The 20593-nt window shown below is 35.2% G+C and overlaps 1 protein-coding gene across 1 annotated transcript; it reads right to left on the bottom strand.

The window, feature by feature from the left end:
- Window positions 1-680: 680 nt before the first annotated feature.
- Window positions 681-19266, bottom strand: NADK (NAD kinase). The gene is made up of 11 exons (XM_009274155.2): window positions 19060-19266; window positions 13570-13653; window positions 8975-9104; window positions 8250-8358; window positions 7928-8013; window positions 7539-7641; window positions 6519-6670; window positions 5882-5981; window positions 5086-5243; window positions 3808-3890; window positions 681-2493 (listed from the first exon to the last, which is right to left on the bottom strand). The coding sequence occupies exons 1-11, from the start codon at window positions 19230-19232 to the stop codon at window positions 2346-2348; spliced, it is 1326 nt and encodes a 441-aa protein (XP_009272430.1). The 5' UTR covers window positions 19233-19266; the 3' UTR covers window positions 681-2345.
- Window positions 19267-20593: the final 1327 nt, after the last annotated feature.

Below are 20593 nucleotides of genomic sequence, written 5' to 3'. Positions count from 1 at the left end.
GCAGTACGTGATAAGTTTAAAGACAACTCCTAATTTAGATCTAATCTAGAGAAAGCAGTTAGGTAAATTTTGATTACAGATTTCATGAACTGTGCACTCTGAAAATTAAAGTTCCCCAATTTAGTCAATAATAGCTTTACTATTATAAAAAGCATAAATAAAAAGTGCTGAATATAGTTTTATCTTTAAAAAAAATACTAGATAAGGCTCATTAATCATTTTGCCTCACCTCTGCAAAATGATTTCCACTTCCTAGCGTGCCTAGTATTCTGCTTGTTTTTCACTTAACAATACATTTATATAGCCACTATACCCTGTTCCTTTTCTCAATTATTGCGTGTTTAAATAAAATAGTTTCAAAGCAAAAAGTCTGACACTTCTATAGTTCAAAAAGTAAACAGTTATTTAATAACTGAATACTCCACCTAGGAAACCCGTAAGCAGCTTCAAAACAGTGATAAAACAATTACCGCAGATTCGAGTGAAAGATAAATCCCAAAAGCTATCTGGATATTCTCCAAGATATCACAAAATTTGTCTATTTAGACCAAATCAAACCAATATTATATTTTACAAAATTTACAAACTGAATATTAACTTATATTAACACATTTTCATTGTGATTTGTATCATTAACCAAGAGTTTGTGTCTCTTTTATGGAAAAGTGCTCTCACCTGGATTTAATAAAATTAGACAGACTAGGGCAGTGTCCAAAATTGAACAGACATTATTTAAACCATCAGAGGACAGCAGGTTAGGCAGAGTTTGGAAATTAATACATTTCCCATTACCACTTTGGACCACATAAACGACGTTAAGACAATCATGAAAAGTTCAACAGAGCTTCTCACTCCACTTTCAAGGAAATCCCACCTTAATCAGTAAATGAATTCCTCCACAACATTATGCCATAGGCTTAAATTTAACATATAATGTCCATTCCTTTAATGACCAATGCAGCAAGACTTTGAAAATGCTGACGTTTGGATAGTATGATCATGAGTCCGCACCACAGAGAACATAAATGTAAACATTATACTTGGGTTTGATATTTTTCAGTTAAAGTACAGTACAAACCCTTTTTTACCAACTATTTTTTTTGTTGGATTTCGGTTTTCTTTCATAAAAGCACATACAATAAAATATGTACATAGAGAAGTTAGAAACATTTGAAAGCATCTTAAAAAAGTAAATACGAGACAGAATATCTTGAGTGTGCTGAAGGCACCATTGCTACTCTACTGGGAATGTGTCTTCTCATTCATCAGCCTACCAATGCAGTATCCCTTTCTGTATTACTCGGCACCAAGAGTTGGAAGGTATCTATGGAAGTTGAGGGCATTCAGGGCCTAGTATAGGATATTCTTTTTCTTCAAGACAATAGTGGAACTAGACAATATAGTAGTAATTGAAGTCCAGATTCTTCTTGAACACTTGGAGAATTTTTTTTTTTTTTTTTTACTTTGTAGTCTCTAATGCTACCATTTATTCCAGAGAATCAAACAAAAATAATAAGAAACAACAACACATTGATGATTCCCACCAACAGGAACTGCAGAGCTACAAGTAAGCTCAGCTACAAAAATGGGAGATCACTGTAATAACCAACTAAGCCCACGCTAATGCTTGCCCATGCTATTGGTGGACATTTACACAGTGATGACAGCCAAGGGTCAAACACTGTTCAAATGGGCATAAGATATATATGTATATTAAAAATACATATATACACACCTTTTTTTTTACTAGTTCCATCTATTCACAAAAAACATTCTTCATGGGTGTTACTTCACAGTGTGTCACATTCACAAGTAAGGAGAAAGTATTTTAAGCACTGTCTTGATGGGGACTTGTTTTGGGCAAGACATTTAAGCTAACAAAGAGGAACTTTTTTTTTTTAAAGAAAATTTCTTAGAGCCTTCATATGCATAGCAGTCTTAAATGGAATTACAAATATACCAAATTAAACACACTATTTTAATGCCACTTTTCTACTGCCACTTTTCTATTACGTATCTACATTCAGCCTACCACGTTATTGGTAAATTATAGGTTACAATCAAATCTACAGATATGGTTGTCAATACCAATCAGAAATAATCCTTTTTCAGAGTGCTCGTTTAAAGGAAATTCAAATTGGATTACAACAATCAGAGCCTAATTTCTTCCATTCCTACTCTTGGTGGACAGGAAGTAGCACAAGCAGATCAGACAGATATAAACTATAATCACTATGTATGTCTGAGATGGTGACCACACTTGTCAGCCAAAAACTTGAAAACCCAAGCATATAGAAGGGATACTGCCACTTTCCATTCCCATGAGTCTTGTTAGATGTAGACACTCAAAATTCTTCTTCTTCAACAGCAAAGTTATTTTGCTTCTTCCGAACATTCCAGTGTAAACACTCAGCCAAGCTTTCAAACCAGTCGCTCACAGGATCTTGGAAACAGATCGAAGGAAGGGGATAGCAAGAGGTAGTGATGCTAATACTGCAACAACACAGGAATACCCCAGTCAGTCAAGGGCAATGAACAGCAATTAAAAAAAAAAAATCTTCTATTCACTAGCTAACATAGTGCTACATTCAGCCAGTTTGGTAAAACAGCAAGTTTCCATAATCAAGCAATAACCAAGTCTGCAGGCTCATCTAAACAGAGTGAACACAGGGCTTAAAATTGTTAACAGGTGCACTGTGGACAGCATTCAATATTCAGTGAGAATATTGAACCCACTCCATGATGTCCTGCAGTCTTTTGCTGGTCTTCACCTCAACAACACAGGGACAAAGGAGAATGTAAGTCACCACCTTGGCCTTTAAGTTTCAAGTTTTAACTATAAGCAACAGCACTAAGAAGTCTAGCATCTCACAAAGGGCCAAATCTCATATCTGAATCCTTACTAGTCTCCTGATCTATTCTATAGATCTTTCAACCTCAGAGGAAATACAAACAGTTCAAGATGGAGCGTCATGCCAGCTATACATTTTCCTTCCTGGCAACTTGTATGGACCAAGAACAAAAAGAAGTCATCCTGAATAGGAAGTCTACCAGTCACATATCCCACAGTTGCCTTAAATCACCTCCCATTAGGAAAAGCCACCGCATTTTGCACATAAAAACTGAGGAAACTTCACACACTGCGTTCTGCTCACTCAAGGCGATAGCATCGCAAGTGACCACAACTATTCACTAAGTTAACACAGTTTAAACCATATGGCATTATTCAGAGCCACTGCTTACCACATAAAACATAAAAACTGAGGAAACTTCACACACTGCGTTCTGCTCACTCAAGGCGCGCAAGTGACCACAACTATTCACTAAGTTAACACAGTTTAAACCATATGGCATTATTCAGAGCCACTGCTTGTGCAACTCCCAAGGCGATAGCATCGCAAGTGACCACAACCATTCACTAAGTTAACACAGTTTAAACCACATGGCATTATTCAGAGCCACAGGAGTGCAACTCCTCTTGGTTTACATCTTCTCAAACTCCTAAGATTTATCTTTAAGTTAAATGTACAGAATTTTCTAAAGACGTGTCCATCTTCCTTGCCAAGCATGCAATGTTTACATGCTTTTGTCTTAACATTTCACTTGCTTTCATAGTAAGATCTAAAAAACTCACGTTAGAAGCTAAATACTTTTAGCACAGTTTGTGCTGTAAGAGGTGTTAGGGTTTAGAAAAGCTTGTTTCTTCACTGCCAGCAACCCTTTTGACAGATGTTAGAGAATGAGAGAAGTACATGAATCAGTATTTTCTATACTTATAGAAATGCTACAATCAAAAAAAGGCTTGACCTGTCTCCATGGCATATTTCCTGCCTCTTCCTTCCATCAAATGAAACCCATGCTGTATTCCTGGCATCCGGAGAGAGCATAATCTGAAAAAGGGAAAAGAATTAAACTTCAGGTCCAAAACCTATTTTTCAAGAGCAAGGAACAAACACCTCCATCCTCCCTCTGAGTACAGGATTGACCCTTCGCAACTTTACAGTTGCACTGAAAATTCATAATCTGTCCATAATAACAGTGCAGTAACATACCATACAAGTTCCAAACGTTCATTTCATGTTTGGTATATATACATATATTTTTCTGTATGCAGTAAACCCCCTCTTTATAAACAGAAGATCATAAACCAGAAAGACCTTCCAGTTACAGCCAGTGCATGCTTTAATTCAGTTACATGAGTTGACTTAGCATGTCTTTCAAGAAAAATAATAAAGTTAATCCGGAACAATAGATTATATACATAATGAATCTAAAGCTGCCAAATTTAGGAAGTTTTGCTCATATTTAACATACATTCCTTTTAAGAGAAAAGAATTTACTACTATTGGCCAGTAACACCCGCTGACATGAAAGCAATTGTGGACTGACAGCAGCGCCGTGAATAAACATTCGATTTACGTTGTGAAACAAGAACAAAAACCCCAGCACACACTGGGGTTTCTTAATGCTAATCTTCTAACATCCCTAGGAGAGCGCCCTTCTTAAACATACTAGCTCTCTTCCAACTTAAGTAGACTGCAGGCTTGTAACAGGTAGAAGCAGCAGAAAGGGTTCTTCCTTACACATGGGTATTTATTAAAAATACACATTAACTAAGTCCATTTTATATTCAGGTATTACATACCTTTTTTTCTGCAAGAGAGCATGAACAAAAAATAATCAGTGAATTGCAGATAACTCTACCAATATACTCAACATCTGCAATATTTGTTGTTTTAGCCATGAAAGTAGAATTTTTCATTCCATTAAACACAACTGATCTACCTGCACTTTAGCAGAAATTATGTAACATTTTATTAGTCAGAATGCAAATGTATGTATTCCCATTTTACAGAACGTTACACAACTACAATCCAGCAGGAAGCAGTGTAAAGCGTTCTGCTAGTGGGTATATTATTTTAAACAAAGATGCATTCTTCAACCAGACATGATTTGGTCCTCCTACAAATGAAAGAATGCAGGAGATAACACAGCATTTCCTAACCAATTCTGCTTTGGTCAGGTTCACATGGTTATTACAAAAGTTTTTAACTTAGAAAGAGAAATAACGTAACAGAAGCTAACCTTGAGTTCCACTCCAGCAGGAACAACAATAGGTCTGAAAGACAATGAGTGAGGGCAGATTGGGGTGATCATTATTGCAGGAACATTTGGATGAATCATAGAAGCTCCTGCTGCAGCTGCATATGCAGTGCTACCAGTCGGCGTGGAGACAATGACTCCTGTGAAAGCAGCAAAAATTTCACTTACATTAGCATTACAATCAATGTGTTATTTTGGAAGACGACTAAGAAATAGCACTGTTATGAAAATGAAGCAGAGAATGTATCAACTTGTATTTCACAGGAGAATTACAGTCTAATACACAAAAAGTCAGAAACTCTCTTCTAATCCTGGCACAGCACGTTTGTTCTATGGCTTCATGTAAGTTGCATAAACTTCTAGATCTCGGGTTACACAACTTTGTAACAGTGACATTCATTTTTTTTTTCAAAGGTAAGAGTTTTAAAGATGAACTTCTGTATTTCATTAGTTCAGATCTTAGGCCTTCAGCAAATTCCAGATATCCAAGCAAATTTTTTCTGAGCTATTTCTTGCCCTTCACCCTAACACATCATACCCAAAGAAACTGTCACTTGCCTTCACAGGTCCATAAACAAAGCTTACAACACTTTAATGCTTTGTTGTGGAACGCATTAGTTACCAATGAAAAAACATACCTACTCTTTGCACACTAATGCTTTCTGTCACCAGTGAACTGAAGCTTGGGATTTTGTTTCCATGTGAGAAAATCCTCCAGTAAAAGAGCAACAGTCTACACATGAACTGATAAGCAATTTAACTCAAGAAGTAGACTCACCATCTCCTTGCACTGTTGTTATAAGGTGTCCATTTAGAAAGACATCTACATTGGAAAGGTAAGAAGAAGGACCACGATCCACTACAACTTCATTTAGGACCTGCCATGACATGAAATATTACACTGGTCTGCTATTGCTGACTTAACAATGTAATAAATGACAAGCCAAAACTTGCTTTCCAGATGTTTGAAAAATTCATGCTGATTTAGTACCTGCCAAATTAGACTCTCTTTACACTTCTGTCTTATCAAGTGCCAGCTGAAGTTTTCTGATGTTAAGAATTATTTCCAGAAGTTAGTTACTAACAATGTGCAGGGTTTTTCTTCTCACTTATAAATATCTTCGGGATATGCCATTTTAGAACTACTACTTTATTTTCAGAATAGAAGGAAAAATATTACTACAGGAAAGTACAATATTAGCACTTAGGATTGCAGGAAGTAATGAGGTATACCACTTTCTCATTATTTAGTGCACATATTGTGAATTAGAGCAATATGGAGCTGTCCCACACTACTGGGCTTATGTAAGTAAACTAATGAAAAAAACTTGAGATTTTTAATCTCAAGGGGAAAAGTTATAATAAAACAAGTACAAAGCAATTTACAAATTATTTTGCTTATTTTGCCCTCTGACCTGATATTGCATAATTTGCTTGCCCACTTCTTTCTCTATATTTGTAGACACTACTCCATTTTCTTCTATACCATTTTGTACTGTCATTTTCTCTCTGTGCTCTTTTACCACTTTCACTTTCAGCCTGCTTCGTAGAACAAGTGCTGCATTGCCTAGAAGTGAAATATAGGAGAAAGTACACAAAAATGATACACTACTATTTTAAATAAAACGCTGAGAAAGTACACAAAAATGATACACTACTATAGTAAATAAAACGCTGTAATTACTAGCAAACTGTATGAAATGCCATCGATCTATTGCCCGTGCTTTCAACATTCCCAATTTCATTCACAAGTTAATTGTCTACATTTGGTTAAAGCTCAAAACTAATTTTTAGTAGTAATGAGCAAAATTAGAGTCAAATTTGAACCCAGTCCTTCCTCCCTTTCCTCATCATGTAAAAAGAAAATTTAAGTTTTATATGGACATGATCAAGATAGGAAAACAGTTAGGCTCATGTGATCTTCACTAAGACAAAAGCTAAGCTTAAAGAAAATTAGTGCATTAGAAACAAGTAACGTGAGAATTTTATACATCTTTTCAGGAATCTACTTAGGATGCAACTCAAATAACCTCATATTGAAGAAACAATATTTCTTTCCTCAAATATTTTATTTGCCTGACTTCTCAGTATTTAAGCACTGCACTGCTTAGAGAAACAGACTACCACAGACTTCGGAGCTACACTCTGTTTGTATGTATAGCTGTAATTTAACATAAATTCTGCATCATCTTTTACTTGTTTACTCCACACAGGACAAAGTTATTTCTTAGCCATTTTCCTTTACAGAATAGTATGGAAAGCAGCACTGAATGGGTCAATGCAATGCAATACTTCTGTTAGTTTAGTATACATTTCTTGTGACTCAATCTTATGGGACAAACTAAATGAGTTGGTTAAGAAAATTTACTAGTCTTGGAAAAAGCTACAGAAAATGTAACAAAAAGAAACACCACACCTTGTCCCCTTAAATTTACCTTCTATAACCTGAGTGACTTGGGACTGAAAATTCTCAAAATTAAATGGAGTAAGAAATCCAAGGGATCCCAGATGAAAAGCCATAACTGGAGGTACACTACCCTATCAATAAAGAAAAGAATTTAAAAGCTACTGAATAAAAGCAATTCATACTTCAACTAATTGCCTGTAAATATTTTAACTATTGATGTAACTTCAACTGTGCATAATAAAACCAACATATTACGTACATTATTTTCAGAAGGAATAGGGTAAAACAGGCTTGATAAAAAAAGGAATGAACAGCAAAGGACAAATGCCGTTCTCAATAACAAAGGAAAAATAAAACAACCTTCAAATACTTCAAAAAGAAAAGAGGTCTTTAAGTCTATTTCCCATAAAGACCAACCTGGAAAAGCGAAGAAGCATAAAGTAAGGTCCCATCTCCTCCCAGGCATATGATAAAGTCTATCTGATTGGAGATATCATCATAATCTAGAAGCAACATTGACATACAAGTTTTGAATTAAGTTTTATCAACAGACTTAATTTCCTAACATAAATTAAGTGCAGCATGCCAACATTCACTCACAAATATAAAAAACCACAACTAAGATGTAACAACAGCTGTTTGCAAAAGATACATTTGTTCAAACTTGACCCAGCGACTAAGGAAATACCAAGACAAGTGAGCAATATACTTCAACTTTACTTTCAAGAAATTACCATACCTTCTCTGAAGGTGCAAAATTTCTTCTTCACCGGTCCAAAATTATCATCATTAGCTATAGCAGGGTCTTCCAATACTTTTTTTTCTACATACACGATCATATTTTTCTCCTTAAGAGATGTAAGATAAGCTTGTTAATACCTCTTGAAATGACAAAATATTTTACTCTCCCCATAATTTGCAGTAGAGTTTATGTACTATAGTTTTTTCATAGTTGTTAAGGCTTATCTTGAGGATATCTACTCTATACATATAAATAGTATTTTACAGAAGTGGTCTGCATCTGTAGATGCAGGTTGTGGGGCTTATTTTTAACGTGTAGTCTAATTCTAATGAGAATTTTGCAGCATGTACAGACCATCTAATAAATTAAACTAAACTTTGGACTATAGATTACATGATACAGTAGCTTTGCTATGTTTGCTCAAGGCTTAAAGGATTGAGCTTTTTATGTCCCATTCCCTGTAATTTAGAACTGCAAACAGAATGAAGGAAAGTTTTGACTTTGCTTTTTTTTAAATTTTTTTTAAAGCTCTGTACTTAGAGTACTTAAGGACTGATCTTAAGCTCTGAAGCAAGTTTTACTACTTCGAGTGGCAATGAGTATAATGATTTGTTTGCACTATACAATTTTGCACATTCCACATTCAACAGAATCAGTAACTGAAAACAGTTTAGATGTAAAATTTTTAATTATGGTAAAAAATGGAATTTACATTTCACTACCTCAGTAAGATACACACAAAGTTCTTTAAAAGGCTGCAGCAGACTGGCATCACGTATCTTTTTAATAACAAGGACGCTCTTGGGAGGTTTGTTCCATGTCAACCGCTGGCTTGCTGGATCCTGAATGTGCCTAGAGAATAGAAAAAAAGACAATGTTACTACATTTTGCTTTGACAACATTCTGGTCAGTTAAGAATATATCCTTAATTATAACTGCAAGCAGTCCTAGAACAACAGAAAGAAGGATGCAATGGTTCATATTGTAATGATGCTTTTTCCCCCATGAAACCAATCAATGCTTTACTATGTTAAGATGGTAACACAGTATTAAGGTGTCCATTCTTGTAACTGCTACTATGCTAATAACGTGTAAGCAGAGACTTTAGCAGAAGCACTAAAAAAGCTATTGGATCAAGGTCTTGAACTAACTGACATCTTCCCTGATGCTTCCAGCCATGCTTTCCTCTATCTTGTCTTAGTGCTCTCTCCTCTTAAGCAGACTCAAAATAAGGAGAAACACCCAATTAGAGAATCAGAGAAAGCTACAACATACAGTATTGGATGGGAAAAAAGTTTAAGTCAAACAGATTAAGTCAATGTAAATTTAAAAAATAGTGCAATAGCTCCAACCCAAATATTCTTTTTTCTTTTTAGCAATGTTTCCTTCAGCACTTTTTCACTGATACCACTATACAGTCACAGTTTTCTCAAAGTTTGAAGCCTGTAGATGCAGACACAAATTCTACAGTTTTTTTTAGTAATACTAAACAACACTATCACAAGAGAAGGGCAAATAATTAAGATTCACATGGTCAACTGTACTAAATCCTCAAGATAAGCCTTAACAACTATGAAAAAACTATAGTACATAAACTCTATTCTGGGAAGTCCGCATTTGCAACTCTTATATTTCCTATCATAAAGCCTCATAAATAAAGGGCTTAAACAAGAACAGATGCCTGTATAATTCCATTCCAGGCAAACATTACAGATATGTAAGCATACGTAACTTTTGTGCAAAATTTCTTCAAAACTCTATATATTAATTTTATTTTAGTGTTGATCCCAAAACAAGTTTATCTGCTTAAAGTAGCACAACTACTAATTAAATTAAAAAAAAAAAAACAAAACAAAACCACCTTTAAAAAGTATTTTAAAACTACTGTCTGCCTATTGTCAGGACAGCCTTCTAAGACTTGAGAACCTCAAGAACTAAATATAGGCACACAAATAATTTTGCAGCTTTCAAGAGGGTTCAGTAACAGAACCCTCATGCTGCTCTATAATACATTTAGTTGATTTAGGAATACCCAGCTGTATTTTCCTTCTTCATTTATATCTACTTCTAAGCTACATAATTTCACAGTTGTATTTCACATTTTACAACTATCCCATCCTTTTCCATACGGTGCAGATATAATCCATAAAGCAAAGCAGATTAGTATAAATGCTGAACAAGCCAAATTTACAGAGACTTGGATTTAGCACTTCAAGGGTTAAAATAAAACAGATGATGATGCTGGAGGTGGAATAACCTGCTCATTTTACTTTCCAAAATGCCTATATTCGACATATAAATACAGCAGAAACTACAGATTAATAAGTAGTCTAATACCAATAACCATTACTAACAAACAGTGCTGTCTGTCTCTCTAAATATTATTACATAACACAGGAGAATACAAATACGCAGTTACACTCAGTATCACATACAGGCTTTCAACATGATGTTATGTTTCATCTCATTGTATTTTACAGTCAAGGAATCAGAGTAGTGGAGGTTGGAAGGCACCTCTGGAGATAGTCTAGTCCAATCCCCTGGCTCAGTGTAAGGGTGTTTTGAAGATACTGTACTCAGTCTCAAATATCGCCATGAATCTGAGACAACTATGAATTTGGAAGGCTTCCTCTGACTTGACTAACCAACCAATAGCTAAACTGAAAATAAAGTAAAATAAAATAAAATAAGAAGAGTTGCATTAATGTGTTTCTTGCTGCTAGACAGTTGCAAAGGAACTGAAGCTGAAGTTTTATATGCTATTTCCAATACAAATGGGGACTAAGGAAGCGTTTTCTATACTAAAGTTCATTTCATAAAATTAAATTCCTCAAATCTCAATACTGTTAAAAGGTAAAAAATACACATAGAGAAATCACCCCCAAAACCATTTCAAGATGATTAGGCTATCTTCTAAAACTGGCAAAGAACTAAAGTTTGCAGCACTGCTTTTCACTTAATAAACTTAGAACTAATACAGACTTCATTCAAACGAAAGACAGCCTGCCTATTTCAACTGTACTCACCAATTCCACGTAGTTCTACCAAATGAAAGGTTATTCATAACATACTTTAAGATCTTCATGTTTCTTTCCAGGAGTCAGGCAAATGCAATGCTCCAGAAAAAAAAGTCTGAGGCTTTTATCACTTATTAATAAACTACTACCTCAAAAGAAAACATTTTTTTCTGAAAATTTTTTTCCCCAGTTAAGTATTTCAATCAGTCCCAATAAAAAGTTGTGAGGCTTTACAGATCTTCAGAGGCAAGATTTCATTAAAAAAATCCCATTTCAAGAAGGAGTTTAAAAGCAGGTATTTGACCTCCCCTCTCCTCAACAACAGAAGCACCTGATCCTTTTTTCACTGAATAATCATTCAATTCACCTGGTCATCTTACCTAACAGTCTTTGGAAAGCAGGTTTTTCCTGCAATCATCAACACTAGCACTTAAAGAGACACCAAGACCTTCACTAACTTATGCCCATACATAAAAGCTAAAATTTTCTGTTAAAAAATTCTCTCCAGTGAAGAGAGGTTAACAATATTACTGACTGTAGAGAAGAAAAACCCAAACAAAAAGGTTTTGCTTGTTTTTAGAAGCCACAACAAAAACCTTACATATAGTAAGAATAGTAATTTACAATTTGGTCTTCAAATAGTCCTTTCCTTCAACCCCGAGAGCAGCCTTTTCTCCCCAGCTATGCTGAACACTGCACAAGCAGTCTTTTCCCCGGCAAGTAGTGTGCGTTTAGTATTGCCTGCAGCCTCTGTACTCAACTGATCTTCACACTATTATTATATTGTACCATGCTGGCCCACCCCATGGGGAGGAGCATGTTCATCACAAGTCAGGTGGGTAAACATACAATGCAAGCTGGGTTTTCAGAGGAACTGCAGCACTCCAAGCCACCAACTTTAGAACAGACAGAAAGAATGAGGAAGCTAAGAGTTACTGTACGCTGCAAGATTTCCGCCACACCTTTGTAGGAAAAGTTAGGATATCACCAACCTGTTTTGAGGAAGACTACTACTATTTAGGTAAAGATTTAGGCAAATAGATACTTAATTCAAATACCTTATGTTTAACTGAAAGAACAATGAAATAAAATTTTTTAAAAGGACAAAAATAGGAACCACTAACTTGGTTAATCTGTAGAACCCTGACATTCCTCATTTGACCAAGTCGAAACACCATTTAGTAAGTATATAATACATGGTGTAAAAAGCACCACTTTTATACCACCCAACCTACAAAATAAAAATGTTTATACACCTGCTAAGCAGAAACCAACCCTTATTTTCGCATTAAATTTATCAGCAGGGTCTAAAAGCAAACTTGCCTTCATGATATTCATACACTGAAAGTGCCGTAGGTCAAATACAAAAATTCAAACTACTAGCTCAAACACACAATACCAAAAGAGGGAGCAGGCTTTCCTCAGATTTCACAGTACACAGAACAATTTCTCCTCCTTTCCTTGTGTTGTCTGTAAAAATTTTTGTTCCTCTATCATTCAGAAACACTGCTTTTTACGTATTTCAAGCTGACAGAATAAACAAAATGCTACCAATAGCTTCTCCGTATCATAATTAGATTGCTATAAGGGTGTTTAATGCACATGGTGAGTTTATTGTCGATTATGTTGGAAAGTGTTTATTATAGTTGCCATTGTTGACATCAAACTATGGATTGCAGATTATGCAAAATATGTCTAAACAAAACTTCAGTACTTAATACTATTCACGTGCCCTGCCGTATTTTTATGTGAAATGGTTAAATTTTTTTTTCCAAAATAGATATACTGAGCTGTGAGAAAACTCCCATTAGTTTAGGTAGTAGATAGTGGGCCTAAGAACACCACACGAATTAGTAATGTAAAACTAGTAAAATTCATTTCCTTTTATGTCTGTTACCCTGCAGGAAGTATTCCTGCAAAACCACTATAAATCCATACAGAGAAAGACCGATTATGTCCTATCATCCCTTGGGAGAAAAAAAAACCAATGACATTCAAACCCATATTATACTTTTCAACGTGCCGATCAAGCTAAGGCACATCTAATGGGGTTTTACTTGAGAATACAGTTGAACAGTGCTATCCATTCTCCTCTCAGACTGACTTTTTAAATGGTCAATGTGTGATAAAAACGGCAGGCCAATTTTGGCAATGCAGACCCCAAGCTGGCAATCAAGCAACATGAAAATCTCTAAATATTAGGTACAAACAATGCTGATAAGGGGATGAATAGTGGAAAAGCAAACTTATCTTCTTTCACATAGAATAAGCATACCACCATTTGTTTGACAAGTACTTACATAATTGTTTTAGGATTTTGCAGCATACAGGCCTTTGGTCCAAATGTTGTCACTGGGCATGGTCCATGCAAGGAGCGTGTTCTCCTAAAAATATATATATATAAAAAAAATAATTAGTAAGCAAAAGAAATGTGATGACAAACTGGGTATAATTAGCTCCCCAACCACCAAAACCACTCTGAAAAATTTGCACTACGCAATACAGGGCAAAGTATATTTCTTAAACCTACATTTGTGGTTGACCAGCCAATGTAATTTTACACATATTAGCTCTCACATTTCAAATCTAAAACTTAACTCCTGTACCTACTCCTTGAAAGCGATTTTAATCAAAGCCTCACTCACAGTTTATCCTCTCCACATACTGAGTAATCAATTCCTAAATATTAGTACCAGGCACACATTCTTCTTGTATTCATTTCATCTTCACTTTGCACAAAGGAAGCATCACAGCCTCAAAGAAGATATGGTCAAGTTTTCTCAGGTTGGTTCTGTGAATTCATGTCAAGCCTGCAAAGATTCTATTTAGTCTCAACTCTTCTGGACACTACAATACAGAACAGTGCATGTCTCTCTCAGAGAGACCAAAAAAATGTGTAGATAAATCCCAAATTATAAAAATATAATCCACTTTCAAGGTCTCACTACCGTGAAAAGGAAAAGTCCTATGTTTAAGAAACAAAGCACAGATAATTCCTGTTTCAGAATTAGCTACGTAATTCTTAAAACACCTCTTTATTTTTTTTTAAGCTAGAGTAAGAAGGAACATAAATACCTAAAGGACACATTTTTCAACTCCTCAATTTATTGTAATCCTAAATAATAGCCAACATGATAGCATAAACAAGTATTTAACACTGAGTACTCAACCAGGTACTTGAGTAGTAGTTGATTGAACATTTCAGATTTTGTAGGAAGTTATTTAATAACACCGAGAAATTATCAAGTGAGACACTTGTGGCAACATTCAAAAGAAACTCAAAATATCTCTGTAATAACACTAGCTGAGCGAAAGAGCAGCAGGTTCAGTTTTTGTTATGTTATTCAGTAGTCTCACAACCTTCACTTAACAAGTGTGCCTAATCAATTAATTAAAATACAAAACATAAGCCAGGGCTTTTGTTTATATAGTATAAGCACTTTCTCTTCCGTAATATTTTGGCATTCATTAATTTCTGTTGACAACAAGCAAGCAAACAACTAAGCATACAGCCAAAAAAATAAGCCCAAGACTGTTGTTTTCAGGCCATGTTCTCAGCAAAAAAAAAAAAACACACCAACCTACAATGATTGTTCGTTGTGTGTCATTAGTATGTATAAGGATTAGTCCGCATCAATTCCTAAGTGACATCAGCTTCACTGCTGCAGACACAATAGCCTTACACTTTCTTTTCTATATTTCTTGAAGCACTACATCTTATCTAAGAGCACACAATTTTAGAACAGGACATTCAGAATGATTAAACCCGGTATAAATACACATGAAATAGCTTAATGAGTGCTCTTCATCTCAATAAGGTACAGTAACGCATATAGATTAGGCTTTCCAGTGTAAGTCTTAACAAGCATTTACAATGAAATCGCCAACACCAAGGCAATACGTTCAGATTTTTTTGCCACGGTCAAGTCACAGTAATGGTGTCCCAATCATTTAAACACTTCTTTGGTTGTTTAAATCTTTGCACTTAATATATCAATAAAATGCAAATCCTTCAATGCTAAGGTATATGGAGATATATAGCTGCAGGTACCAGGTCTCAGTTCATTTTATTACATACTAGGTTAGGTCTCCTTACTTTTTTGTTTTGTTTCCCGCCCGCCCCCATTAGCCACATTTGCCTTTTACAGATTACATTCAAAAGAGTTCCCTTTTTTCCCATCAGCCACAAACAAATAGAATCCAGGATTTTGACTTTGCTACAATAGGCTATTTAAGCAGAGCTTTCACTAACCAAAAACATTTTTTCTAGGTATTAAGGTAATACAGAAATTTACAAACAAGAAATCAATCACTATTGACTGAAATCACCGAAGACTGAAAAATTTCTGTGTTTTTACTGCTGAGAAAGACTGGGGCAATAATTCAGTCATTTAAGATGAGGAGTAGCTATTAGGTTAATTTAATCTGTTAGAAGATGCATAGAAGACATCCCAGGCTGAGATTAAGGCAGGTAGAGACAACCAAGATGTAGAAAAAATGCTATTTGAATAGGTAGAAAAAAATGCTAATTTTTTCCATTTATTTATCTAGTAAGAGCTAATATGATCTTTGTCTTCAAATAAACAGGAGTTCTGAAATGTCATTTATCCTCAAACTTAAATCCCACCCAGAACACAGGATTACTCCTAGCTCTAGGATGAGATTATCTAGACCAAGTCAGAACTGTTCCTTCTCTCCCACCTCCTTCAGCAAATCTGTAAACGGGAGTAAAACTTACTCAAGTCACGTAACTCTTGAAACATTATGTAAATGCTATTAGAATTATTCCATTAAAAAGAACAGGAAATATGCCTTTCCTGTGCTTAATTCAATTAAACACAGGAACTGGTAACTAATCTATTGCTTGGCGGTAACAAATCATTACTGCACTGCCTTTTATTGTGTATATTATAAAGTAGCTCAGACCAGCCTAATGATTCACTCTTAATATTAAAAAAATCCCTCAGAAATCTAATAAAAATCAAAACCAGATGACGGGTTAAAAAGATATAATTAAGGAATAACAGCAACATCTTATTTGTTTGCTGTCTAAGAAAATATGCGTGTGTAAGATTTTAATTCCAATAATGAAAACAAGTATTTAATTTCCTACATTGAACACAGAGAAGTGATACTTGTTTTTCAAATAATTTTTTCCATTTATAAGTCCAGGCATGACCAATCCAGTCAGATAAGATTATTACTAAATGTTTTATGAAGTTTACCTTATTTATATTGAAACAGAAAAATAAGCAAGGACTGAGTCCTTAGCCAATCACACTAAGAGATTAATGTGTGTACCAATATGTGTAAAGGACACTTCATTTTTCCATGCCACTCCCGATAATTGGCTAAACTCTGTTCCTACAAGAGGCATTAAATATCCACATCTGACCTTCATGACATTCGAAGTTTTCTCTGCAAGCTCTAATTAATAATTGGTATACATTTTGGTTGAGATTTTACCTGGTTTTATTAGTATTCAATCTATGCACTATTCAATCTACAGAAGGTAAAATGTTCGAGCCAACAGAATTTAAAGTTGTTTGTAGCAAGACTGTCTTTGCTAAGAATGAGCAGCAATGCACTGGAAATTATACATCTTTTAGGAAAATATACTTGCCAGTTCAAAGCAGATAGACAACTACTTCAGTCTGAATACTATATAGCAAGCCTGAGATCACTTTCTGACATTCTGCAAAATGCCTTGTGACAATTTTGCACTAAACTGAAAACAGCCAGCGAATGAATGCAGAGAAACTTAATGAAAAAAAAAAAAAAATCTCATAAACAGTAACCCTAATTCAAACCCATAATGGGTAGGGTCTACAAAGATCACTTCTAGTTTAAAAATGAAAAAGTAGTTATTTAGCTAGAAGATAACAATACACAAAAATTTAGACCACATGGTCTTTTACACAGGTTAACTGAAGTCTACGTTCTTAAACCTTTAAGTGGAGAAGGGAAAAAACACCAATTTTACAGCATGCTTTTAATGTAAAGTCTTACGTATTGACTATGACACACAACATAGAAGCTAGAACGGTACAGTCAGAGCACAGTCCTTTGTGAACATTTTCCAAAAGCATTAAAGTACACTGACTTTCTGAACCACATATGCAAAGCAGGTATTTTCCTAACCTTTTAGCCTCTTCAGTTAAAGGCTTTTATTATGCCTCCCTTCACCATAAAGCTTCCCCCTGCAATCTTCAGCCTCACCCATATATGCTCTGCCTTGCAAAAGCACTCCTACCAGCAAAGCAGTAACTCTGGACGAGAATTTCAGCTGTTGAGAAACTCCTCCATGATTCTGTCCATGCTTTTATAGAGGGTCACAATGTAAGTAAGGTGAAGTTCTGCTATGCTTTCCACAAGTTCAAGACACGCTGCTACCACAGCATGCTATTCAATATTTACAATGGGTCCAAAGATCACAAAATCAAAAGTTCTATCTAGGCTGTCCACATGACAAGAGCCTTGCAACTAGATCAGAAATTTGGCTCAAAAGAAAAAATGGGCGTTTCTCACTGCTATGAAACAACCTGCATACACAAACTTACTTTGTGCTGCCTCACGTTACCATATAACCTAAATACTCACACAGGTTTTTAATACACAGCACTAGAGCTCTAGCTACAGCATTTGTAAAAATTTGCAGAAGTGTCTCTGCTGTTGATTGATTCTTTTTTGAGACTATGAACTCTGCAGACACCTGTTTTGACAGCCATACCATTTTGATTACAGGTCTGCTCTTAGTCTACCCCCCACCTGCCTTCATTTTGGACTAACAACCTTTTGAAGTGCATTTTAAGAACCCCTTAAAAGCAACTTGTTGAGCAAGAGGTAAAGTTCTGCCTACTAATTAAAGATCTGGAACCAAGCACAAAACTGTTCCTTTCTTGTGACCTGAACCACTATCAAGCTATGAATTAACATAGCTCAGTACAGATGCATTTGTATTTTATATCTGGAAGGTACTTAAAACTGCTGAAGCTAGGTTGAAATATGACAAATATCATAGTATTCAAAGTTCAAATCTACCCCAAAACCCTGGAAGTCAAGTACTTGGGCACAATGTGTTCCTAAAATTTGAGAATTTATATTTTGTGTTTATCTGCTTATAAACAATAAACTTCTAAGCTTTTATACTTCAAGAACTTATCCTAGCTGGAAATATACCCATACTTTCTTAACTAACTTTCTTACTAAGAAATAATTTCACTACATGACACTACAGATAGAAGTTTTATATGCAGTTTGTCTTCAAAAAAAAGGATCTATTACATTTCACATAGCCATTTCTAAATGCAAACACTTTCTGAAGTGTGTATGTCAGAGTCTGGATTCAAGACAGCATTTAAATAGCATATACAAAGCAAATAAGTAATGCGTTGTCTTGCTGAAGCTGTATATGCACATACAGAATGTTGCTGAAGTATCTACAAAAAGCAGTTTAAGATCTCCCAAGAAACACTGAAACAGAAGGCAGGCCTCACAACCAGCCAGAACCTATTAACATGAATGTCAGTTTAGAGATGACCACCTACGTGGCTACTTCAGAAAAGCAAGTTCTTTTCACAGCATGGACCACAATAGGATGGTTCACTAATCATCTGCCTCTATTTAATACCACAAAACACTATTTTTATTTCTGTTCATAATCACTTGCCACAGCTGCAAGACTATGGTTATATAAAAAGAGGAATGGAAATTAAAATCTAGATATTTTTTTTTTTTTTTTCTTCTTTTTTCTTACAGGTAACAACAATAGGAAGAACCAAGAGCCATACCGGAATTCTTTGGTGCTTCCTAGGGCTGGTGAAGCAGACAAACTTCGTGACTTAGCGCGTCCCCGGCTAGTATTGCTCCACTCATCATCATCATGACACGTTGAGCAATGGTAAGCAGAATCTGAACTCACATCAGCCTTACTGGTACACAGTTTTTCTCGATTCATCTCCATACTGGAAGTGAAGGAACCTCAGCGAGAGAGAAATTCAATTCCTGTGGAAAAACACCAGGAGAAAGGGGATAGGGAGGAAAGAGAAGAAAAATCTCAGTATTAGCAAAGCTAATAGAGTAAGTATTAAACACTGAGTTTACACACTTCGATAAACACTTCTCAAAAGGATCTGGGCAATTGAGAAGCTCTTCAAGGTAACCAGAAGACACTGGAAGGAAAAACAACCAGAATTAAAACACATATGCGCCCAGATTTAGAAGAGGCTCAATACAAAGTTGTTTCAAGACCAGCACAGATTCACATCTCCAGTTACGTACGGGATAAAACAAATTTATTTTAGATACTGAAGAGGAAGAAAAGCTTTAGATATTCACCAAGGAATCAAGACTCAGGAAAAACTATAAAGTCTCCTATTAGGTGATACATATATTGAACAAATAAAACTAGAATACTCTAAGCTATAACAGAAAAAAACCTGTTAAAGTAAGCAAAAAAAAATGCAATAGAGATAACCTTAATAAACTTCAGTTCTTCACAAAAATGAGATTAATACCAAGCTGAGAGGAGACAAAAACAAGTTGGAGGACAATACTGAAGTTCTTAAATCATTTGTGACAAACTGGGGAGATGGTCCAAAACAAACAAGATGAAACAAGGACAAATGTGAAGTATTTCACTTCCACAAATAATCAGCACAAATAAAAGATAAACAGCTGACTAGACAGCAATTTTGCAGAAGTAAAAAAATCCAAACCAAAACCCAAACTTGAAATAACCATCCTTCCCCAAAAGTACTAGAAATTCCATATGTAAGTTCTCATCATTATTTGAACCAAGTAGAAGACGACCTATCAGAATACAAATAGAAAGCAACTTTCAGTGTACGAATAAACACTAAACTATAAAAAAAAGTATCTAAGATAATGCAGTCTAGAGGAACAGTACATTCCTCAAGTCAGTTGATTTCAAGATGGGGAAAAAGTTGGTTCATTACAAATTTGCAGATGTTTTTAAAACACTTTCATCACTTCGGATGTACTTCCCACTGTATCCTGTAGAGAATGGACCATAACTTTATCGTAACCATTAAAATGGACTATGACTCTGGAAAATACTCATAGAATAATGATATTTGGCTGTAAAGTTACCAGAGGATGACAATCTCCACAATTTTACAAGTAGAATGTTTCACAGCATCCCAACTTTTAGATAACAAAAGCATCGATAAAATGAAGTTGTAATTTTAGAATGAGCACTGGCTCACTACTAAATTAGGCAGAACCACCACCTACTCAAATTAGAAAACACTTTTGCTCCTACTGTAGATTAGGCTTACCCTAAGAGAACACCACTACAAAGAG

The sequence above is a fragment of the Aptenodytes forsteri genome, unplaced genomic scaffold (genome assembly GCF_000699145.1).
Source record: "Aptenodytes forsteri isolate BGI_AS27 unplaced genomic scaffold, ASM69914v1 Scaffold16, whole genome shotgun sequence".
Classification (NCBI taxonomy): Eukaryota; Metazoa; Chordata; class Aves; order Sphenisciformes; family Spheniscidae; genus Aptenodytes; species Aptenodytes forsteri.
Note: the sequence above shows the minus strand (reverse complement) of the source record. Positions and strands in the feature narration are given on the sequence as shown.